General features: G+C 36.4%; 2 protein-coding genes across 2 annotated transcripts; one reads left to right on the plus strand and one right to left on the minus strand.

Moving 5' to 3' along the window:
• Nucleotides 1–511: 511 nt before the first annotated feature.
• Nucleotides 512–2,689, plus strand: LOC120633282 (hydroxymethylglutaryl-CoA synthase 1). Its single transcript, XM_039903462.1, has one exon. The coding sequence runs from the start codon at nucleotides 900–902 to the stop codon at nucleotides 2,268–2,270; it is 1,371 nt and encodes a 456-aa protein (XP_039759396.1). The 5' UTR covers nucleotides 512–899; the 3' UTR covers nucleotides 2,271–2,689.
• Nucleotides 2,690–14,042: 11,353 nt separating this feature from the next.
• Nucleotides 14,043–14,747, minus strand: LOC120633302 (cytadherence high molecular weight protein 3-like). The gene has a single exon (XM_039903492.1). It carries the CDS (start codon nucleotides 14,745–14,747, stop codon nucleotides 14,106–14,108), a length of 642 nt encoding a protein of 213 aa, XP_039759426.1. The 3' UTR covers nucleotides 14,043–14,105.
• Nucleotides 14,748–18,259: the final 3,512 nt, after the last annotated feature.

Here is an 18,259-nt window from a genome sequence, read left to right on the forward strand (position 1 = left end):
TTATTTTGTGTATTTAGGAACTTTAATGTTTATCATATTTAATATAATAACTCATTGATTTTTATCTTAGTTGACCTCGGTATAATTAAAATTTACCCCTTCTTTTGAATTTAATCTTTGTAGGCACTGTTTGTCGGTTAAAAATCTTTGACTTAAGTTTAATTTTTTAAATCTAATATTATTTTGAACATTACTTTTTTCTATATATAAAAAAGCACATAAACTTGAGGGATAAAATAAATTGAATTCCTAGAGGCACAAAATTTCCTATTTCCTAACGTAGTCTGATAAGTCAAAGCTGACGTGCCGGTGTTATCATCTGACATTGACAGAAGTCAGCCAGTGAAAAATGATAGCTAAAACGCGCTCTTAAATTTTTAAGTTTTATCTATTCATTAGTTTCACCGATCAATCTCCTTCGTGCCTTCTTCATCTACAAGACATTGGCGAAATACCTTGTGCCCAGTTGGCGCAGACAAAAGCCATAAACAAGAATTGAATTGAATTGAAGTTTTATCTAAAATAATTAAAATTCTGAAAAATTCGAATTGAAATAATAGTGGCCTTGTATTTGATATATTTCGTCAAGATCACATTACTATTTGTCACAAGAAAAACTACGACAGACAATGTAATTAACGTTATCAAGTCACGTAAGAGTATAGGAAAGTTGGTTAGTTCCGCAGTAGGTCAATGGTACGAGCATCGCGTGCCGGTAACGAAGGACTGACGTCGGCATCAGGCGAGTGAGCCGTGGGGCGAGGGAGTCGTCAGTCGAGTGTGGTTCAAGACGCGGCGGGCGGCAGTTGTTCAGACACCGCACGGTTAACACATTCCTCCGCCTGTTAACGCGTTTACCGTGTCCGTGAAAGTTATAATCGTGTCACATTACCGTAACGATGGGCGGTAGAGTCGAGAACGTCGGCATTCTTGCCATGGAAATATATTTCCCATCACAATACGTCGACCAACAGGAATTGGAAAAATTCGACGAAGTCGCCGCAGGGAAGTACACGATCGGTCTGGGGCAGAGCAAAATGGGGTTCTGTTCAGACCGGGAGGACATAAATTCTCTGTGCCTCACCGCTCTGCACCGGCTTATTGAGAAGAACAATATAAATCTACATGACATTGGGAGGTTAGAAGTTGGCACTGAGACCATAATAGACAAAAGTAAAAGTGTTAAAACTTTTCTTATGACATTGTTTGCAAAGGAAGGTGCAACAGATATTGAGGGGATTGATACCACTAATGCTTGTTATGGAGGCACAGCTGCTTTGTTTAATGCAATAAATTGGGTGGAATCATCATCGTGGGATGGCAGAAAAGCCATTGTGGTGGCTGGTGACATTGCTGTGTATGGCAAAGGACCTGCAAGGCCTACAGGAGGAGCTGGTGCTGTTGCAATGCTGATAGGACCTGACGCACCCTTAGTTTTTGACTGTGGAGTTCGTGCCTCATATATGACCCATGCTTATGACTTTTACAAGCCAGACTTGGCATCTGAATTCCCCTTTGTTGATGGAAAGCTGTCTATACAGTGCTACCTGAGTGCTTTAGATAATTGTTACAATTTGTTCTGTAAAAAAATGAGGAAAGTTGACCCTGATTTTAAGGGTTTATTGAGTTTGGACGGTATGTTATTTCACTCTCCATATTGTAAGCTTGTACAAAAATCACTGGCTAGAGTAAGTTTTAATGATTTTCTTAATGCACCTGAAGGGGAGAGAGAAAAGCAGTTTCCCGATCTATCACAGTTTAGCAACTACCAAAGAGCGAACACATATTTTGATAGAGATGTGGAGAAAGCCTTTATGACATACAGCAAAGAACTTTTTGAAGAAAAAACCAAGCCTTCACTCAATATAGCTCGCAATGTAGGAAATATGTACACCCCATCCTTATATGGTGGACTTGCTTCATATTTAGTTAGCAAATCACCGGACCAGTTAATCGGAAAGAAGTTTGCCCTGTTCTCCTATGGTTCTGGGCTAGCCTCAACTATGTACTCTATAAATATTTGTAATGACATGAGCGCTGGCTCCAAATTAGAGAAACTTATAAATTCCTTAAACAAAAGTGTTGCAATGTTGGATCAAAGGCAAAGTGTAGAACCGCAGTTATTCTCTGATCTTATGCAAGTGCGAACAGAAAATTATCATACTGCACCATATGAGCCATCAGGGCCTGTAGATATACTATTCCCTGGCACATACTATCTTGTGAAAATAGATGACCAAAGAAGACGTACCTACGATAGAAAACTATGAAGCATTTATTTTTAATAGTCATTGTGTTGGGTGTAGGACATTGGTTGTATAGTAAGAAATATTTAAATGGTATTGTAACTTAATTGTAACTGTTTTAATACTTTTATTGTATAAATTAAGGGATGCAGCATTGTTTTACAAAAACAAAACTTAATTTATGTAATTATAATAAAATTCATGAACATGGTTTGGGATAAATATTTCCACAATTCCATCTACAAAAACAACTTTTACAGTATATAATAGTCACTGTAATATACCTAATGTGCAATAATGATTTACTTAACTTATTAGCTGTAACTGGAAATGATGAATTTATACTTCTTTATAAAAGTTCAGTGTAATTTCGTATGGTATTTATTATTCTGGAAGCTTTATAAAAAATTGTTATATAAAATTACATTTCGAAGAAATATACAATTACAGAATATATGTAAAGTTTATTGTTTTATTACTCAAAGAAATATATTTTAAAGTTATGTGAAAGAATGGCTTCTAATAATGTTATATAAATTGCATTATTATATAAAATTGCAATGCTACAACTTACTATAGGTAGCTCCTCCATCTGAGCTACTAACCTACAATGCTTATGCATCATGAATCAATTTTTTTTAAACTAGAAGGCCTGGAGACTTTCACTCATCAAATCATTCATTCACCTACAGAAAGCCATCAATTGAATGTAATGGAAAGTCGCAATTTCATTCAAAAGATTATTTTGGAAGTTCCTACCTAACACAGGGTTAAAATGAAAACTTAAATAAAAAAAAATCGTACTCGTAAATTTGGAGTGGTGTTTTTTTAAGGGTCTATCTATTCTAATGATGAACGTTGTCGTTAATTAGATCTTTAAAAAATACTGTTTTTGGATACAGCAAGTTTCGGTGAAGTATATCTATATACTCGTATATATGTGGGTAGGAGCTCAACTTCACATTCTGGGGGCCGAGTTAGAAACCCAGCACGCACCTCTAACTTTCCTAAGTTATGTGCTTTTTAAGTAATTAAAAATATCACTTGCTTCGACGGTGAAGGAAAACATCGTGAGGAAAGCTGCATGCCTGAGAGTTCTACTACTGTTCTCAGGGATATGTTGAGTACACCAATCTTTACTGGGCCAGCTTGGTGGACGTCAATCTTAACCCCTTCTCATTGTGGGAGAAGACCTGTGCTCTGTAGTGGGCCGGTATTTGGTCGATGTGATGACGATATACATATATATAACCGCGTTCTTTAACAAAATTGTCTGCGTGATGACTATACAAACATATAATAAGTTACCAAAAATCGTAAGGGAAAATAATTTAATTAATTTAAAAAAAGAGATATATATACGAGTATCTTTAGGAGTTCTAAAACAACTAAGAAGGCTTTATATGTTTAAATTCAAATTCATTTATTGCATATTACAGGTCAGGTTGGATAGAATTACATGCATGAAGTCCCAATGTATATTGCCTCTTTGGGCGTGCAACAATTACAAACTATTATATTTTTTACAGACTAAACTTAATTATTTAAAACTAGTACATTCAATGTCATATTTAAACTAATGATAAAAATATTATAAAATGTATTGTTAACTAAAAATTTAAAGCACTCTTTTTTAAAATTAATTAAATTATTTTCCCTTACGATCTTTGGTAACTTATTATATGTTTGTGTAGCAATCACGCAGACACTTTTGTTAAAGAACGCGGTTTAAGTTAGCCATTAGGTGCCTACTAGGTACCTAATAGGTAGTTCTCCTTGAACTTAAAAAGTGTTCTTATATGATGTACAGTCGTATAAGATTTACATATAATTTACGTTGCAATTGTTTTGCTAGTTTTTAATTTTATTTCTTGTGCCACTACAAGTTGGCCCTAGACTGCAATCTCACGTGGTGCTTACCAGTTAGGGGTGTGGCAGTTGTTATAAACTCATACCCATCTTCCGTTTGACGCGGCATCGTACCGGAACGTTAAATCGGGATTAAACCCTCGACATCTCACTTATAAAGATCAAAGCGCTTAACACTGCCAATAGTCTTGTTGACAAGTTGAGAATGGTACAAAATAGAGAAACTGCTCTTTAAATTATGTGTGATAGCTCATTGGATCCGGAATGACGTCTAGAAAAATGTGCCAAAAGCGTGTATTAGCACATAACAAATTGCAAAAGTTATAAACAATTAAAGATGAAAAGAATATGGCATTTCGTTTTTTGCCAATATTTAATAAACTAGCAGTAGGTATCTCTATTTTGTACCATTTTCAAATTGTCGACTAGACTACAAGTCAAGTTGTGGATTACACTTGTAGAGTTGGTTTATAACATTTCACTATTGTCAAACAAGGATAGCATTACTTTTAGACCTTTCTTTTAACGATTTGTATCCGAATATGCAGCTAACTAACAAGATTCGAGTGAAAGAAATCAAGCTAAGGCGAATTCTTTTACATTGGTTCTTTACTTCCAGTATTGACCTAGAAATGCCTAGAGCATGAGAATAATACGAAATAAATAAATTTAAATGCAAAGCATTAGTATAAATTTGAATTGATGATGCTGTTTAACTTTAGACTAGACTCGCTACTTTCTTTGCCTCATTTCCAAGCTCAAATGAGGTTGTGTCTAATGATCTGTAAATATCCATGCCACATGCAAACAGCTAATAATGTAATTAAAAACAAAACATCACGAATCTTTTCTATCATATTCTCTTTTAATAAAAGTTAGATTATATAAACCGGTCAAGTGCGAATAGCATTACCACGCGAATGGTTCCGTACTACCGTGCAATATGCAACTGCAGTAGTAAATAATACACAGGTTCCGCTTTATACTTGTATTTTTTTATTTTTCTACGAGTGTACGAGTGATTAATCTATTTTTGTAATGATTTAATTGCACACACAAACATCTTCCAGTAGTGGGAAGCAAACCCACGGCCTTGGGCTCAGAAAGCAGGGTCGCTGCAAACTGCGCCAATCGGCCGTCTAATGATAAAGCCGCATATCGGAGGTTTAGTAGGTAAAGTGTTAAACTTACGCCTTTGCTTGTTGCATTATCGGATACGGAATCCTAAATAGGCGATTTCCCCCTATTTAGGGTTCCGTATCCAAAGATGAAGATGAAGGTGCTAGATCAAATATTTCCTAAGCATACTTAATGACCGAAATAAAACTACTTATTTGTATTAAAAAAAATAATGAAATGGTTTCTCTACCAACCTTTTTCAGAACCCTGGTAGGTAACGTTATAGTATTTCCAGGAAAAAGGAGCATCCTTTCCTGTTAGGCAATAAAGTAGAGGCAAATAATATGTCCTTCCTTTGACGTCAGCAATTCGACTTACGTATTTCCGTTACATTAGATATTCTATTCCTGAATTATTCTGTAAGTGTTGAATACAATATCTAACTACTTATCTAAACTTTTCAAACCTACAACAACTTCAAGGCGTCAAGATTATTATCTATACTCTGGTCTCCATTCATTCTTTCAACAGTATTAATGTCTCATATCTATCTAAATGTTTAATATAAAGGTTTATTTTTTAATACGACTGCACATCTGCACTTTTGTTATTTACGTTTAAAAATACTCAGTAGTTACACAGATACTTCCGTTTAAAACCCGTTCTCGAGCCGCATCTACTCGTAATATCTAAAGGCTGATTTGACTCCTTTAGAAAAAAATATTATAGCAAAACGTGGTTTCATTTATCTTTTGTTATGTTCATACTGTAGTCTGTAGATCCATTTAGTGGTTAATAGTGTAGGTAGAACCGTAGAACAACATAGTTTAGCACATAAACTGAGCTTAGTTTGCTATAAGGAACCACGGAATACAGAATTAGTCGTGAATTTTTCGTTCGTTCGTCATTAAAAACCACTCCACTTTAGTAGCACTTGATTCTTGATTTGTAATTATGTTTCCTCTAATGTTCTAAACGTTTATCATAAAATGGGGTAAAGGGGTAAAGTTTGTGAGCTAGCAACATTCCACGCGACGAGCGCAAAAAGGCGACGAACAAACTCAACAACAACAACGAACTCTTTTCTATCGACGTTTTCACTGTTTTTGGACACAATGCACTCTAATAATGGCTAAAGGAGGGTTCTGTATGTTCTTAATTCTGTGGTTAGACCAAAGCGGCTTCAATGGCGGCGTTCAAGTTTGCGTCCAGCGTGTAAAAATCATAAGAAGCGTGCGTTCGAGTGACGACTCTAAAACTTGGTCGTTAAGTACGTGTTTCACCAGAATGCTTACCCGGATCATTCAACTGCGATGGAGACAGCTATGCTCTATGTACGTTTCAAGAATGCGAAGATCCGCAGCAGATCCAGAATGACCGATATACTCGTAGCTTAGCTAGTCGCGTAGCTGAAGTAGCAATAAGTGGGGCACATATACGGATAACCGATGGACGTTGGGGTCCCAAGGTGCTAGCCATTTCAGCTAAAAGCAACATTAGTATCCCCGACCAGGAGGACAGATTACATAAAGCGGCATACGTCTAGCAAAGTACTTACATTGTTTGATGATGATGAGAATGTCCGATCAAATCCGGACTCTTGCAAACCAGCACAATCTTGTAGGACGTTAAAGGCAAGGCCAGACCGCGGCGACAAACTTTCGTCCAACTCCGCTGAGGACGCAGTTTTGGACACCGCAGTGTAGACCCCGCTCTATTAGGTACAATCTTTCGAAGTGACCTTGTAGCGTAAGAACAAAGACAACCCTCATGTCATCATAGTTGATAACAATAAATTGATTAACTTTGAACTGTCATTAAATACGGAAGAGCAATTATTATTGATCGAAGAGGGCAAATAATGCAGTTAAATTAAATACGCTATTATGATTGCAGTTATATAAATATTTACTGATAAGTGAATTCGCTGGTACCTACCCGGAACTATGTTTGATATAATGATGCCAAGGCACAAATTGCTCAACTCCTTCTGCGAGGAACGCAGAAGGAGGCAGCGGCGTTCCAAGACCTCTCGCTGCTCACCATGGCGTGGATAACGGTGAGCAACGAGTGGTCGGGTCCAACTACGGTCACGAGTGCGGCTCGCTAAAACGGCCACTGGGCGCACGAGTCCAGTGTGTGCTGTGTCGAGTTCCTCGGGACACCTCGGTGGGCTTCTCGTCCTGTGACCTAGCACAGATACCTCCCTAAGGAATGTCACTCTCCACTTGGCTGGGTCGTAGAAGATTGTGTGTGTGTAAAAGAGTTCCCGTGACCCAGTCTCCAGGCGACGAGTAGGAACTTCGCTGGGGTTTGTGGTTATTTTGGTTGCATCTCAGCCGGTGAGTCCCACATACCCGGAAACGGTGCTGCCACAGGTGACCTTTTTCGGAAAAAGCTGCATAAACACATTTTTCTCAAGTAAAATTAGAAAGAAAAAATTAAAATATATAAATAATTATACAGTCATTCGTAATTTATTTGCTATTTTGGAGTGACTCCTTCTTCTAAGGTTACCGTCTCCTTACGAAGGTTGGAAATTATTACGGCTATCTCTAGCTTGGACAAAAATGGTATAACTTTAAAGAATCTATAGCAATTCATAAATCCTACGAATAAAAAAAGCCGCATTTAAATCGAGCCGTTTGAACGCTTCCGATCCAGATACAAATTCGGATCACAATCACAGACAGGCAAACCGTTCAAAGGAGGTTAAACACAATAATGTAAAGTAATTATTGCAATATTATATACAAAAAAAAATGAACGATATGGTAAACATTTGTTATGAATTTTCGGCAGGCGCAAAATTATTATTGTTTATGTTTCTTATGTCTATTTTTTTTTGGGCCGTTCAAAATAAAACTTAAATTCTTATTTATAAGAAGTAATTATTTCGAAATGCCAGATAAATGCACTACAAATATATTAATTTATAGTAAAGTTAGTTGTAGGCAGTTAATTTTGTTCAATAGGTACATTATGAGTATTCAATGAAATTTAGTAAAATGAATGTCAAAACACCCAATATTATAACCTTGGCAAGTTCAACGACAGCGTTGACAAAATAAAGTCTATTTCCATGATGATTGTATCTAAATTCTAAATACGTCGGTACCACAGAATATCTGCATATTAATTCTGTGCTCGGTACCATAAGTGTCGTTTCGTTTGGAAACGATAGGTAGGCTTCACGTAAAAAGAGCGCTGACTGAACTTTGATAGTTCAGTGCGTTCAATGGACACACTTTTAATTACTAATCAAACATAATATTTAAACGCACTTCGCAATTCTTATTTTGAATACATAGGTATATCTCGGAATCAGTTGTAACAATATTTGTCAAGTTTTGTACTTAAGCCTTTCTTTAAAAAATCGCGATTAAAGCAATACAACATTATTTACAACATGTCGGAAACCGCTATTGGAATAAAAAAATGTATTTACTAAACCTTTTACTTCCAATTTTATCTGAATAATAGGTATTTATTCCGGAAAAACACCCAACCAAACCAAAAAAATAAAAGAAACAAAAAGTAAACGAGAACTTTTCTATTATATACCTACCGCCTGCCATCAGATCAGAGCAGCACTTGGGCTGTGTAATCCGGTAACGGGATATTGTTAAGAAATCGCCAATGACCCGATAAAGTAAAAGTTTTGCGGGTGTTCTTCTGTTCGTCATCAGAGGACCCAGTGGATGACCCAAACCGTTGGTTCGCCTCTCACCTGTCAACAGGTGATGGGTCTGAAGGGTGGGGGTGAACAGTGAACGTTATAGAATTGAAGCCTTGTGGGTGATGGAAGCGGATGTTTTCGGTGTATATGTATAAAAATGTCAGCAATATTTTTACTTGGCACGACTGATACCTCAATCGCTTATTTCAATACGTTGTGACTAAGTTTCCGACAATTTTATCAGCTTAGGTTATTCAAAATTTTTACCTATACCTATTATTGTCAAGAACACGTGGTACAATACAATGTTTAGATACAAAGGAAAGCTATTCGAGAGTTGATCGAATACATATTTTATGTTATAAAATGAGATACCTAACCAATTGAAATTGTGATTGGGGAGGGTATCGATCTCGTGGGTGTAGTGTACGATGGCATCGCGTCTAAATGAGTGAATGAATGAATAAATAGGTACACTATGGTTGTACACCACACAGAAAAAAAATCTGATTTTTTCTATAAAGTAGGTGTATATGTATAAAAATCTCAGCAATCTTTTTACTTGGCACGACTGATACCTCAATCGCTTATTTCAATACGTTGTGACTAAGTTTCCGACAATTTTATCAGCTTAGGTTATTCAAAATTTTTACCTATACCTATTATTGTCAAGAACACGTGGTCCAATACAATGTTTAGACACAAAGGAAAGCTATTTTCGAGAGTTGATCAAATATATACCTATTTTATGTTATAAAATGAGATACCTAATTGAAATTGTGATTGGGGAGGGTATCGATCGCGTGGGTGTAGTGCAAGATGGCATCGCGTCTGAATGAGTGAATGAATGAATGAATAGGTACACTATGATTGTACACCACAAAGAAAAAATATCATAAATAAACAATGGAGCGACGCAATTGTGCAACGCGGTGCAATTTTGTGGTCTTATCGCTACATGTGTTCTCTGCCAGGCAACCAAAGGAGTTAGAAGTCCTAATCTAGTCCTATCTGTATCTAATACATATATAACGCAAATTCAAAATTCAAATTCAAAAATGTTTTATTCATGTAGACCTTATAAAGCGTTCTTACATTTAACATATTACACTAATGTTAGTGATGCTGCTTTCGTACTCAAAACTAAGGCTAGGAGGGTTCCTAACGCGCCCTGGTCTAAGAAGAGCCCACAACAAACTTAGCCAGGTTTTTTTTTGTTATCACCATCTCACAGTCTAGTTAATGGTGAGCTATGAAGTTAGAGCAATTCATACCTAAGCTATCATACATGTAATACTTAATATTATAATAGAACTTTTCTATAAGCTTACGTTTTCTATAAACTTTGAACTTATTATTTTAAATACTTTTTAGTTAAATACTTATTTAAGTTTTTTTTTTTATTGTGACCGGACATAACAATGATAATGCTGTATACACCTATAATTAATTATTGTAATGGCACTAGACATAAATTAATTTTTTAAATAAAGTAGTTACAAATAATTGCTGTTGTGTCTTATGAATAAATAAATAAATACTTAAATAAATAAACTTATTGAGTGACATCTCAAGGAGTTCTCTGTTCAGATCTGGTAATTTGTTATAAATTGCGATGTAAGTATTACAGCGGACGGTTCAGATCAACCAAGACAGGCCCAGGAAAAGAAGGCACTGGTCTCAAAATGAGGAAGGTTTAGTACGGAGTCTACTAATACTGGCCAAGTGCGAATTGGTAGACTTCACACACCTTTGAGAACGTAGAGATTTCTCAGGCGATCAGTTTTTGCTTTACCTTTAAAGCAAGTGATATTTTAGCAGCTCAAACTTAAATTTACTCTGAGAAACTAGAGGTACGTACCGGAGATCGAACTCGGTTACTCCGAAAGGAGAGGCCGAAGCTATAACCACTAGGATATCACCGCTTTGCTCTCATTTTAGAAAACCCATAATTTTAAAAACAATAGGGTGACATCTCACTGATGTTTAGTCATCTTAATAATTTAAATAATCAGCTAACAAAACAGTTACCTACTGTTTTTTAAGCTGACTGTACCTACTGACTGACTCTACCACTGAGATTTCAGATAGTAAGTAATTTTGAGATTGACGTTCCCGATTTTAAGCTATTATATATGTGACCTCGCTAGAAATAACTCGTCGTACTTAAGTACTGCTTATTATTCTATTTTATGATTACCTTGAATCTTGGCTCAAGCAGCTTTGTAAAATCTACCATCTATTATCTAATTATTGCGAATGTTTTTTTATAATACCTTTACTAGCTGTTGCCCGCGTTCATTACTGTTTTTACGAATCCCGTGGGTACCATTAATTTCCCTGGGATAAAAAGTAGCCTATTTTCAGTGGCGTGCATACAGGGTATGCTCTAAGCGGGCAGATGACATCCCTACTAATATTATAAATGTGAATGTAAGTTTGCTTGTTACGCTTTCACACAAAAACTACTTAACCGATCCTCATGAAACTTTGTACAAATATTCTTGGAAGTGTAAAAGTAATATAGGATACTTTTTATCCCGACATTAAGCTCAGTTCCTTTGGGATAGGGGATGAGTGTTTGACGATTTTACACCATAACTCTGACAAATTATAACTGATTTAAATCATTATTTTTGTACTAGTAGAGGTTATAATAAGTGTTTAATTTTGCTCAAACTGTGGTTGGAGCTATCTCCAACCACAGTTTGAGCAAAATTAAAGGAGTTCTGTCGTCTATACGACAGAACTCCTCAGTGGACAGCAGCAAACCCCTCATTTAAGGCTTAGCGATACTGTATACTTTAATTTTTTTAAATCAACAAATAAATTTAATGCTACATCAAAAAAACAAAATCAAACGCAGACGAAGTCGCGGGCAACAGCTAGTAAACTATAAATATCTCCAGGACGGGTTATTAAAAACATAAGGATAGTCATTGTAAGAGTTATACAAAGCCTACCCTTAGGTTTTTATACCTCGTAGTGGAGATTTTCTTTATTTTATATCGTCTATATATGCATATCCTGTGCATACCCTCTATGCACGCCACTGCCTATGTTACTCTCCCTCGTTTCGACTAACTCTATGCCAAAAACCAAGTCAATTGGGCTTACTTAGGGCGTAAAGTAAACACCAACAAAAAACACACTTTCGTATTTATAATATTAGTATGGAACACCTTGAATTTGTATATTGAATAAGTGCCTAATTTGACAAATTTAAAATTTCTGGCACACTTTCTACGCAAAGGATCAGCCTGGCTGTTCAGCGGCATTACTTGCCCGTTATAAATAAAAATATCTCCAGTTTGAGAAATTGGGATCGTAATTTTAAGCAACCATTGTCGGAATTAACTTATAAAACTCAAACTTTTAACATTCCAGACCCAGGTGCCGATGCATTGGAATTCATTCTACTCCAGTTGACATCATACAAACTACAGGATTTATGTATCCATAGACTAAGATATCTATAACATCAGTGCAACAATAACTTTGTATTCACTTTTCTTATCAAGATATGCTCCAGAGCATAGGAGGTTATCTTAAGACATCGAATTATTCCAATTATATGAGCTATTGCGTCAGCTGCAGTAACTAGAAAATTGTAAACAATTTATTCTTTCGTTCTCTTCTTAACTACTTAAGTGCTCAGTTAAAACAACAGGATCCCTTATCTTGCTAACTTTGCCAAGTTTCTTTCCTACACGCAACTCTTGGGCGATATGTTCAGACGTCTAAAACAGGTATGGCGAATGCTTCCCAATACTTTATCTTGAAATGACAATTTGTGGACTAAAGTATCGTCATTAACGTCAACGTTTATTTTGTTGGTCAAGCAAAATTGGATATATTTGCAATTTGTCTGTCTTTACCTCAATCCGTGTGTTCTTTACAACTATTGTTTGAAGGATGAGTAACGTTGAAATCGCAACTATTACGTATGTAGATAAAATTCTAACCCTAAATAGTCTTTTGTATCCTGCTTCATTGTTCAAGTGTTTGTTCTTTTTTTTTAGTTTTGCTGAGTGGTGTACAAATAAAGAGTATAAATAATAAAAAAACTTATAATAAAACTGTAACGGGTCAAATTCTGTACATTGAAGATATTCCATTTTTTTTCATTGGCGTCTGTCTATCTTTATCTGAGCCGCGATCCCACTGAAACTACTAAATGAATTCAAATGGAACTTTGCACCATTTGATTTCATACTACGAGGTAGGAAGTATGACTTTTTATCCAGAAATTCAGCTCAGTTCCTTTGGGAGAGGACACTTTGACGATTTATTACCATAAATCTGTCAAACGTTAACCGATTTAAATAATTACATTTGTACTAAATAGGTTATATTATCAGTTTAGTTTTGTTTAATTTCATCAAGATCTGTTGAAAATGATTGGATATAGAGGACAGTCTCCTCAGCGAATAGTAGCAAACCGCTCACATAAGGCTTACGATAGTGAATACATAAATTGTTGTTACATATACTAACTAGACTTTAGTGCTAGGACTGAACGAAAAATGTTAGAAATTGTATTGGTTACCTACGTACGAATCAATTAACAATACGATTTTGATACTTTCTTTTCAAGATTGTTCTTTGTTATTGATAGGAGCTAAGACTGATATGAAATTATCTTTAAAATTTCAAAAGACGGGCATCCATCCACACAATATTTGCAGTCATTTTTTATAGGGAAGTTAAAAGTATTTTAAATAAGGCAAATCAGGAATAGATTTGCGTTTGGAAATGTTTACGTGATTGAAGGTTCCAAATAGTTGGTGATTAAAGTTCCAAGAGCACGAACAACTAACAAGTATATTATTCGTCCACACTACAATACTATCTGTACTTAATAACATAGGTTTGTATAGTTAGCACTACCAGTATGATTGAAAAAACTTTACGTTTAGTATTTGATTTATCAAGGTAAGTGTAATACGTGTGTGGCAGTACGCTGCGTTCAGTAATTAACACGGGCGACGCCAAAGGGCACATCAAGTAAATATTAAATATACAAGGTGACGTCGTGTATTCTCAAGTGATATTAAATATAAGATACAGTTAATGAAATTCACTTTAAATTTATTGGAGCTGTTTAAAATTTTGCTATAACCTCCTGTTCCACTGGATAGTTTGTAGTTAACATTCGTGGTTTAACGTTTCTTATATCTAGAGTATTTTATTTAGTTGAGGTCGTCAGGGAGGGTGATGACGGGTGCAACCTCGATGGGAGCGATGATGACTGGTTCAGAAATCTCAGGCTGTTCGACGACATCAACTGGCGTAGGGTCGATTTCAGGGACTTCGATGGGAGCTACGACGATTGGTTCAGAGATCTCTGGATGCTCCACAACGATTACTGGGGTAGGCTTGATTTCGGGTTGCTCCACGACGATCACTGGGGAAGTCTCGATCTCGGGCTGTTCAACGACGATCACTGGGGTAGGAGCGATCTCTGGTTGCTCTACAACGACTGGGTTACCAGAAATGGAGCCAGAGTTGACGTTGACGATAACCTGAACGAGGGGGGAGCTGTATACTGGCACGGCAGCGGGAGCCTCTTCGACGATAGCAGGTCCAACAGAAATAGGAGACTCTTCTTCAACGATAGCGGGTCCAACAGAGATCGGAGAATCTTCCCAGTCGTCAACAATAGCGGGTCCAACAGAGATGGGAGAGTCGACGATTGCGGGTCCAACAGAAATGACTTCGCTCGGGTCAATGTCGATGATTTCGGCGGGTCCGGCGACGCCGGGGTTGACGAAGCGGGCTGGGCCGGCGACGGCAACAGCAACGACGGCGGCAGCGATCAGTATTAATTGCATCTCTAAAAGATATAAATTAGGGATTATAAGCTAATATTTTTTATTTTTCTTTATTACTTTAGCACGGCTTGAAAAATTCTATCCCCTGATTATATCCCCTGAAATCCACCAAACACCTGCCAAAGCACGGCATCAGGGAATATAATAGAGAATGTAATAGTTTATCTCCGGTCATTATTACGTATATTATTTCCACCCAATGCTCGGCGCTTTGATAAAGGTGTGGGGGAAGAAAAAATTTAATCCATTTCCCGGGGAGAAAAAGGTCTCAATTTTTAAAAATAAAATGGGTAAATGAGAAAAAGTTTTTGAGCTAGATTTTTTTTAGATTCCGCGGGTGTAAAGTGTTACATGCGCAGGGCGTTTTCACTGTTTTCTGACACAATGCACTGCACGCAATAATGGTTTTTTGAAGATTCTGCATGGTCTTAATTCTGTGATTTTAGTAAGTGCAAAAAACTGAAAACATTTTATTCAAATATTTGAAATACGACACCATTGATCAGATCGTATGACATAAAGTGTGTGACGGTAAGTAGTTAGTGTCAAAGTTTTAGTCTATAAAGCCTACTTACTTATTTTCGCGTTGTTACAAAAACAATGAGAGAGCACACAATTTCTTTGCGTTATATACTAATCAGTTTATCTCCATTGGTAATTGTAAAACTTTATCAATATTCTTTGTATTCGTATCTGATTCTTTTTATCTGTAACAATCTATCTGCCTAATCCAGGTATTTACGTGGGAAAAAATCATCATGAGGAATATTTACTGACGGTCGTTTCCTCAAAAAAAAGAGCTACTTTTTGATAGGTAGCTAGGTTATGAAGTGATAATTTATTAGATTTTCCTAATAGTTCTAATGGTAGTATGAGAAAAAAGTACACTCTTATTAAATTATCACCTTTTACAGGGATCCATTACCAAATTAGTATTTGTCTACTCAAAGGCGAACCCTAATTTACGACTTTGTCCTTTTTTTATAACTTCTTATATTAGTTATTAATATTAAGGTATAAAATTGGATTTTGCCTGCTGTATAGATTTTTTTTTAATACCTAAAGATACTATATACGTACTTTATATATTTTCATTTACAAAAAATACTGAAGAAGAATGATCATAATTCCGTTCATGGCGTGGTTAATAACGTGGAAAAGCCGGAGTCGGGTGATAAGATAGTGGTTAGGCCTGCTTTCTGTTAGGACCGAGTTCGATGCTCGCAAGCACTTCTGACTTTTCGGAGCTATATGCGTTTTAAGCTAATACATTTTTTTCACAAAAAATAACCGACTATATTTAACAACTAAAAAGCAAGAAATAAATATTTTCCACAACATTACTAAGTCGGTTCCAAGTAAATATAAAATAACTAGAAATTTCAACAAATGTTTACCAAAAAGGGACCACCTCCGAGGTATAACGTAAAAAAAGAATCATCAAAAAAAAACATACAGTTGATTTGTGAACTTCCTCCTTTTTTACGTCGGTTGAATATATTACTTGCTTTTAACGTTGAAGGAAAACATCGTGAAACCTGAGTTACCCGTAATATTCTCAAGGCGTGTTGAGTCTACCATTCCGCACGTGTGCAGCATTCTAAACCCTTCCATTCCGAGAGGAGATCCGTGCTCTATTCCGAGAGGAGATCCGTGCTCTGGAATGGGTCGGTAATGGACTGGTAATGATGACGAGAACATACAATGGTGCATGTGTGGTCAATTGCATGGTTTGTGTGCGTCTCTTTAGAAAGCACCCTAAGTTTATCCTAGTACCTTTATATTATGATTTGTTATTAATGGCCCTATATCGCAAATAACAACTTCATTATTTAACAAACGTATATTTGTTAGTTATTAAAACAGCGTCATGCATATATGTACCTATAACGATTAAAATGTTTAGCTGTAGGTTCACCCTAACTGTCTTTCTGTATTCATATAAGATGTATTGTTTGGAACGCTTGACATGAATAAATGTATTTTCTTTCTTTTTCTAATTTCTCTCTCTTTATTTTAATGACTTTTACCTACCATTCTTACAATGATTGCTTATCATGAAATATGTTTATCACGTTTAAACATAACGCTATTAATTACCTACTGTCTGATCCTTCGGATTACAAAGGTTAGATGGCTATATTCCCCATTTAATGATAGTAACCTAATAACCATATAGCAAACCATATAGCCTAAAAAGCCTAACCTACCCTATAGCATCATCATCATTATCATAATATCAACCCATTACCGACCTACTACAGGGCACGGGTCTCCTCCAACAATGAGAAAGGTTTAAGGCAGTAGTAGACCCCCCTGGCCCAGTGAGGATCTGTAAGCTCCACACACCTTTGGGAGCATTATGGAGAACTCCGAGGCATGCAGGTTACCTTAGGATTTTTTCCTTCACCGATGAAGCAAGTGATATTTTAAATAGTTAAAACGCACATAACTCAGAAAAGTTAGAGGTGTGTGCTTTGATTCGAACTCGGCCCTCCCGAAAGGGTAGTCGAAGTCCTACCCACTTAGCTATCACCTCTTCCCTATAGCTATTACTATGCAATGCAAAGTTATTACATTGAAGACCTCCCTGGCGCAACAGTGAGCGCTGTAGTTTTAACTGGGAGGTCACATCGTTGACGTCCCTCGAGAGGTACCGACAAAGCCTACGCCTTGCCTTTGCGATAACGCTTTTCACTAGGCCTTGGAAAAGTAAGTATTTTAACGAATTTTAACGACCTCCCTGACGTAGCGGGTGGCCGGGTTACCGGGTGGCCGAACCACAGCGGTGAGCGCTGTGGTTCTCAGTAAGAGGTTCCGGGTTCGACCCGGCTGTGGCGATTTAGCGCTCCGGTACGATGTTTCGTAGAAACATGGTATGGTTTTAATATAAATAGGTATACTACGACAATAAACGCCATCTAGCCTTAAATTAAACGGAACTCGTGTTATGGGTACTATGATGACTGATGAATATTTTTATGAAGAGTATTCATAATAACATATTTATAATATACCAACACCGAAAAACATCACACATACATTTTCTAGTTGTGGGAATCGAATTCAACGCCTCGGACCCAGAAAGCAGGGTCACTTGCCACTGCGCCAATCGGCCTTATATAACTAATATAACTTCCGTACTCGATTTTGCCGAAGTTTCTGATTTTTTAAGTAATTGACGTTCATATTTTTCTTTTAGCAGCAAGCTTTTTTTTAAACCTTTGTAGTAAAATTTAATAAATCAAAAATTGAACTTATCGTGAGCGTAGCCGCGGGCAAAAGCTAGTCTTTTTATAAATATATTCTATAATAGCACGTGTTAAACCTACAGTAATGTTTCGTTGTTGTTAAGTTTCATTGTCATATTGTTTCATTATCTTTTGGGAGTTTCGGCACGTAATAAGTTCTAATAAATTACTTCACGACACCAATATACTATTGATTGCTAAGTTTATTGCCGCTTAACAGAAGTTTATCCGTTGATTTACAGCCTGATTGTTTATCGAAAT

The sequence above is a fragment of the Pararge aegeria genome, chromosome 21 (genome assembly GCF_905163445.1).
Source record: "Pararge aegeria chromosome 21, ilParAegt1.1, whole genome shotgun sequence".
Lineage (NCBI taxonomy): Eukaryota > Metazoa > Arthropoda > Insecta > Lepidoptera > Nymphalidae > Pararge > Pararge aegeria.